The sequence below is a fragment of the Triticum urartu genome, chromosome 3, assembly GCF_003073215.2.
Source record: "Triticum urartu cultivar G1812 chromosome 3, Tu2.1, whole genome shotgun sequence".
NCBI classification, from domain to species: Eukaryota; Viridiplantae; Streptophyta; class Magnoliopsida; order Poales; family Poaceae; genus Triticum; species Triticum urartu.
In genome coordinates this window covers 510,521,983-510,529,466 of record NC_053024.1, presented here as the reverse complement: position 1 = coordinate 510,529,466, position 7,484 = coordinate 510,521,983, and the positions used below count along the sequence as shown (strand labels likewise).

The following is a 7,484-nucleotide window of genomic DNA, read 5'->3' as shown; positions in this document are numbered from 1 at the left end:
TACCCTCCGTGCTTGCATTGGACACCATGCTCTGGCCGCTGTACTAGCCCGTTCTCGAGCTGGTCGGTGTCCTCGCGCCCGTGCGTGCAGGCCATCGCCGCCACGGCCGCAACCGTGTGTGGGCGTGCCAGCAGGTCGTCGTGCTCGCGTCGTGCGTGCAGGACGCCGCCGTTGTAGCTGCGTCCAGGCGGGCGTGCGCGCGTGCAGGCCACTGCCGCCGTTGTGCACTCTCGACCGCAGCCACGTGCGTGTGGGCCGCCATGCGCGCGTTCGTGTGTACAGGATACCGCCGCGTCCGGGCAGGCGTGTGGGTGGGCCGCTACTGCTGGACGCACCCATGCTTGCTGCCCAGCGTGCGTGCGTGCATAGCTACCAACCAAACAACCTCCACGGCCATTGGGGTTACCGACCGGACGCAACAAGAGGAGCAAACCAGGCACATAGTCCCGGCCGAGCTCGAGATGGCTCGTGTAGGTCCCATCCTCGCGCTGCAGTGGGCGCGCCGCCATCTCTGTAACCCCCAGCACGAGCCACGCCTTCGTCCGCAAGAGCCGTCTGTAACACCCATGATGCGGCTATATCTCCCACGTGTCGGAGCACGACTTAGAGGCATAACCGCATAGTAGGCATGTCGCAAGAGGGGTAATCTTTACACATCCCATGTACTGAATAAGAAAGGGATAAAGAGTTGGCTTACAATCGCCACTTCACACAATACATAAATATAGCATTACATCATCCAAAATACAATCAAGGTCCGACTACGAAACCAACATAAATAAAGACAACCCCAAATGCTAGATTCCCGATCGCCCCAACTGGGCTCCTCTACTGATCGTCTGGAAAATACACATAGTAACGTCCTGAATCTTCATCGAACTCCCACTTGAGTTCGGTAGCGTCCCCTGCACTGGCATCATCGGCACCTGCATCTGTTTTTGGAAGTAATCTGTGAGTCACGGGGACTCAGCAATCTCACACCCTCGCGATCAAGACTATTTAAGCTTATGGGTAGGGAAAAGGTAGTGCGGTGGATCTGCAGCAAGCACTAGCATATATGGTGGCTAATTTACGCAAATGAGAACGAGAAGAGAAGCAAAGCACGGTCGAGAAGCTATAAAGATCAAGAAGTGATCCTGAAACTACTTACGTCCAAGCATAACACGAGACCGTCTTCTCTTCCCGGACTCCGCCGAAAAGAGACCTTCACGGCTACACACGCAGTTGATTCATTTTAATTAAGTTAAGTGTCGGGTTTTCTACAACTGGATATTAACAAATTCACATCTGCCCATAACCGCAGGCACGACTTTCGAAAGTTCAAAACCCTGCAGGGGTGTCCCAACTTAGCCCATCACAAGCTCTCACGGTCAATGAAGGATATTCCTTCTCCCAGGAAGACCCGATCAGACTCGAAATCCCGGTTACAAGACATTTCGACAATGATAAAACAAGACCAGCAAAGCCACCCGAATGTGCCGACAAATCCCAATAGGAGCTGCACATATCTCGTTCTCAGGGCACACCGGATAAGCAATCCGTACAACTTAAACCAAACCTCAAGTTTCCCCGAGGTGGCGCTGCAAGGGGCTCTAGTTTGGACCAACACTCAGAGGAGCACTAGCCCGGGGGTTTAAAATAAAGACGACCCTTGAGTCCGCGGAACCCAAGGGAAAAAGTCTTAGGTGGCAAATGGTAAAACCAAGGTAGGGCCTTGCTGGAGGAGTTTTATTCAAGGCGAACTGTCAAGGGGCTCCCATTATAACCCAACCGCGTAAGGAACGCAAAATCAAGGAACATAACACCGGTATGACGGAAACTAGGGCGGCAAGAGTGGAACAAAACACCAGGCATAAGGCCGAGCCTTCCACCCTTTACCAAGTATATAGGTGCATTAAAATAAACAAGATATAATAATAATTATATCCCAACAATATCCATGTTCCAACATGGAACAAACTCCATCTTCACCTGCAACTAGCAACGCTATAAGAGGGGCTGAGCAAAGCGGTAACATAGCCAAACAATGGTTTGCTAGGAAAGCTGGGTTAGAGGCTTGGCATGGAAATATGGGAGGCATGATATAGCAAGTGGTAGGTATCGCGGCATAGCAATAGGGCGAACAACTAGCAAGCAAAGATAGAAGTGATTTCGAGGGTATGGTCATCTTGCCTGCAAAGTTCTCCGGGTTGATGAAAGCTTGATCCTCGTAAGCGTACTGAACGGGGTCCTCGATCACGTAATCGTCTCCCGGCTCTATCCAAAGCAAGAACACAAGAAAAGGAAACAACAATCAACCACGGTGCAATGCGCAAGCAATATGATGCAAAACATGGCATGATATGCGGGATGTGATATGCAATGCATATGCGAGCTACGGAAGGAAAAGATTGATCAAGGCGTCAACTTGGCAAACCAAGTGTGCCGCTAGAAAGATTAGTTGATTTCGGTCGAAATCGATATAAATATCATCGGAATCGGATGCACGGTTTGCAAATGGCAAGTAAAACAATAATGGCACAATTCTGCAATTAACGACACGATGCCATCTAAATGCAACAAGAAACTAAGCTACTGCACTCTAACATAGCAACAAAGCACATGGCAGTGATCTACTCAAGATGCTTGACAAAAGATGAACACTAAGCTACGGCTAAAACACACTAGAACAGGTTCAAACAAGCATGGCAAAAGTGCAAAAGATATCAGCATCACAGACTTGGTGAAAATACTAACATGCCAGAAATTAACATCAGGAATCAATGTTTAGAGCAAGATAACAACATGCTACAGGAACAGAGCATAGCAAACAAAGGCATAGAATGAATCTACTTAAAGCATATAGCAAAAGTCCCTTACTGACCATAAGCCAAAATGGCACAGAAAATATGATGGCACCCATGTAAACATAGCAATTTTCGTTAACAGATTCAGACTTAGCAGAAAACTGAGCATGTCATAAACAGAACTATGAAGGCCTCTTTGCGAGCTCAATTCACTCACCACAAGGCATTGCATGACAAGCTAAGCATACTACCAACAAGAAGACATGTTTATGAAGCTAACTAAAGCAAGAACAAGTGTATATCATGCTTGGATCAACTACTACATCAATGGCAAAATTGATTAACATGTAAACAATCTGTCAGGAACATTTTATAGCAAAAGTAGAGTAAGATTAAGACATGCTAGGGCACTCCATAAATGCAAACAGGGGCATCGATGGATATAGCATAACCATATGTCAAAATCATCCTTACTGAAGATACTCAAAAGAAGCATGGATCTCACTGTAGCAACATGAATACATGGCATAAAAATAACAGCAGGGAAATGACTTGGTGAAATTCTAAGTCTTTGAAATCAGCAATATCACGAGAGCCACTTTGCATGCATGTGCTAGTCACCACATTGATCACAAAAATGCATGGCATACACCCCTGTAAATATGGCATGGCATAGACCAAAACACATGTAGAGCTCATGTTCATATGCAGCACACAACAATTGTAGCAAAAATGACAAAAGCTCATACTCTGCTAAGAATCAGCACCTAACATTTTATAGCACTCTTGCATTAGTCATTTGGGCATAAAGATGGCCTCAAACAAGTAGGTCACAATGGAACAAAATGAAGAGCACATCATGATGAACATTTTGATATGTCATGCATGAAAAACGGATCTACGGATGAGGAGTTATGGCATAATGAACATGGCCTGAAAAAGTGAGGGGGAAAAGACTTAGGGAAAAAACGAGGTCAATCTCCTCGCGAAACGGATCTGGATCTGGGATTGGGCGGCGTCGGGCTCGAGGTTCACCGGAGCTGCGAGGAGAGACGGCGGCCGGAGGGGCTGGACGGTGCGGAGGGTCCTGGGCGGCGCGGCCAGGCGCGCTCGCCAGGGCGGCGCGGACGGCTCCTGCCAGGGCGACGCAGGCGGAGGCCGGCGGCCCGCGGCGATGCTGGGATGCGGACGGGGCGACGGCTGGCGGCGCGGTTGCCGGCGCCGGCGGAGACGGGCCGCGCGGGCGGCGCGTGCTCGCGGCGACGGGCGCGGAGGCGCAGGAGGCGGCGGCACGACAAAGCGGGCCGCGGGGGCCAGTGACGGGCCTGAGCGGGCCGTGGAGGGGCGCGGGCGGCGCTGCCACGTGGCAGGACAGGATTGGTGCGGGTGCGGTGGCGGTTTCGTCCGGCGATGGTCGGACGTGTCCGGCGGCGCGGAGGGAGTTTCGCTAGGGTTTCGTGTGCGCGACAAAAGGGAGGGATCACCTATTTATACATAGAAGGAGGTGGGAGTGTCCAAATGAAGAGCGGTTTTTGGCCACACGATCGTGATCGAACGGCCGAGAAGATGGGGGAGTTTTGGATGGGTAGTTACGCCACTTTGGAGGGGTGTTGGGCTGCAACACACACGAGGCCTTTCCAGTTCCCCGGTTAACCGTTGGAGTATCAAACGGACTTCAAGTGGCACGAAACTTGACAGGCGGTCTACCGGTGGTGTACCAAGGCCGCTTGGCAAATCTCGGTCCATTCCGAGAAAGTTTAAAACCCGCTCACGAAAAGAGGCATAGGGGGGGTGCCGGAGGACGTAGGAGTGTCGAACTGCAAAACGGACAACGGGGAAAATGCTCGGATGCATGAGACGAATACGTACGCAAATGCGATGCACATGATGGCATGATATGAAATGCATGACATGAACAAAATGCAAAACAAAGACAAGAACCCAACCACGAATCTCATAACTTAGAGCCGAAAATGGCACGAGTTGGAGTACAAATATGGTAAGTTACATCCGGGGTGTTACACTGTCGCAGCCGGAGCCGAGCCAGGCCCGCCCAGACCAAAATGGGCCCCCAAAGGGCCCAGATCTGGGTCGGGAGGGTGCCGCCACCGGCTGCCGCGCTAGCCCGCCGTCAAGTGACCGCGCACATGCCCCCTCACCACCCGGATCTGCGCCGCCACCGAAACCTCCGCCACCCGAGGAGAACTGTCGTGCGCCCGCGACGGGAAGACCCATCCGCAGCCGTCGGGAGCCCGAAGGCAGTCCCCAGTCGCTGGCCATGCCGCCTGTATCCAGATCCACCGCCCGACCGATGCTGAACCGCGCCCATGCACTCCCCTCCATTGCAGCCACCGCGCCACCCGAGGCCCCACAGAGACGACGACCCGCCGCCACCAGGAGCACCCGTAGCTACGCCACCAGGCCCCGCCATAGCCTAACGCCTCCTGTGGCAGCCGTCCCGCACCGGCTGGGGATCTGCGAGGAAGGAAAGGGTCAGGCTTCGCTGGACGGCTATGCGGGGCGGCGACGAGGAAGGAAGAGGCCCGCAGGTAGGGTTACCTCCGAGGGCGCTCGCAGGAGCGGCTTGTGTGTGTGTGGGTGGGGGAGGAGGGGGCGGTTGTCGCACAGTTCGATTTCTAAACTATTCCATTAATAGAGACAACAGTTCAGTACTCACAAGAAGCAGAGTGCAATTTTTTTTCGAACAAACCAACAGTAGCTGCGGAAGGGTCCAGAAATAAACCTAGTTCGCATATAATATCAAAATGAGATAGCCCGCTACTACAAATCGAACATTAAAAATAAAGTTTACAAGTTTCACATCAATGCTACACGGTAGGGGCTATGGAAATGTCCAGGTCGTTGAGGAATTGGACAAACGCCAAGTGAGACGAGCCCCCTTCCTTGAGCGCCTCGGCAGCTGCATCCTTCGCCGCCGCCACCCGCTCCCTGAGCGCCTTGCCGCCCTCGGACGCCATAACCCACCTGACCTTCTCCTCCACCTCCTCGGCCTTAACCACCTCTTCGTTGTAGCCTCTCATCTCCACCCCGAGCTTCATTCCCTCCACTATGTGCACCTTGTTCACCTTCTGCTCCGCGTACAGCGGCCAGCACAGCAGCGGCAGCCCTGCCGTGATGCCCTCCAGCGTCGAGTTCCAGCCGCAGTGCGTCATGAACGCGCCGGTCGCCCTGTGGCGCAGGACCTCCACCTGCGGCGCCCAAGACTTGATCACGAGTCCTCTGTCCTTGGTCCTCTCCAAGAACCCTTCCGGCATGAGCGCGTCGAGATCGGGCTCCGGCAGCGAATCGCCGTACTTGTAGTCGGGATTGCGCGGGCTCCGCACGACCCACAGGAATCTCTCCCCTGACTTACCCAATCCATTTGCAATCTCCTGTAGCTGCTGAACGGAGAACGTGCCCATGCTGCCGAAGGAGAGGAACACTACGCTCTGGTCCGGCTGCGCGTCCAGCCACCGGAGGCACTCGTGCTCCTGGTCACCGCCTCCCGACACCAAAGGCCCGATGCAGTAGACCGGCGGCGTGGCACGACCAGGGACGCAGAGCCCGTCCTCGAGAGCGCGCACCGCGCGCGTCTCCAGCGACTCGAAGGAATTAATGAGAATTCCGTTGGAATCTGGCATTCGGTCGAACATGCCTAAGATGGCCTTGAGTACTTCATCGTTGTGTGTAACCTCGGGTAAGTCCGAAGCTTTCAACGGAGGAACACCCGGGGAAGTGATGATAGAGTCGCCGAGCTCCTTTACCTTACTGCCGGCGAGCATGCTCGGCAGGTTGAGGAAGAGCGCGAGGTCGGCGGCGGCCGACGCGTAGAAGTAGTAGACCGGCAGCTTGAGCTCGGCGGCGACATCTTGGGCGTCGACGCAGAACATGTCGAGGACAAGTGCGTCGACGGAGGGCAGCGAGCGGAGGAAGTCGAGGAGGGGGGCGTTCATGGATTTCAGGAGCCGGAAAATCTGGACGACGGGGTTGGTGGGCGCGGTGTCGGAGTTGGAATCGGCGGGCGGCGTTGGCAGGACGTGGAAGGCGACGGAGGGGTTGGAGGCCCTAGCGCGGGCGACGGCGGAAGAGAAGTCCGTGGACTCGACCTGCGGGTCGATGAGCACCACGGTGACGGCCAGGCCGTGCTTGAGGAACAGCTTGGCGACCTCCACCATCGGCACCAGGTGGCCGACGCCGACGCCAGGGTACAGGACAACGCTCTTCTTCATGGCTTCACTCTCCTAGAGTCCTCGTACCAAATGCTTTTTGGGTTGGTTTGGCTCTGTTCTGCTCAGCTCTACGAACGATCCACCGGGACTATATAGGGGGCTCGTCGAATTCAATCCAAATTGGTAGGGCCAGCGCAATGCATGGCCGCGTGAGAGCGTGAGCTCAGCTCAGCGCCACATACGACGAACGAACGAACGGTCGAGTCCTTTCTTGCTCCAGGAGTCTCAGGATTGCGTTCCACGGCACATCACCTTCAAGGACATGGTCCACGCGGCCCACCCACCATGCGTGAAGCCGTCTGAGCTAGGAGACAAGTATGGGTCCGTGGCTGCTGCCGGTCCACTGGTCTCGTGTGGAGTAGCGCTCCCAATTTCTCCTTGGGACCTTCGCGAGTGCCAACGTCAGCCGTGACGGGAGCCTTCTTGGTGTCGCCGCCATCTTCTTCTAGAAGGACTTGTTTGCTTGCTG

The 7,484-nt window shown here is 54.2% G+C and overlaps 1 protein-coding gene across 1 annotated transcript; it reads right to left on the bottom strand.

Moving 5' to 3' along the window:
- Positions 1-5,520: 5,520 nt before the first annotated feature.
- Positions 5,521-7,090, bottom strand: LOC125544675 (anthocyanidin 5,3-O-glucosyltransferase-like). The gene has a single exon (XM_048708420.1). It carries the CDS (start codon positions 7,013-7,015, stop codon positions 5,615-5,617), a length of 1,401 nt encoding a protein of 466 aa, XP_048564377.1. The 5' UTR covers positions 7,016-7,090; the 3' UTR covers positions 5,521-5,614.
- Positions 7,091-7,484: the final 394 nt, after the last annotated feature.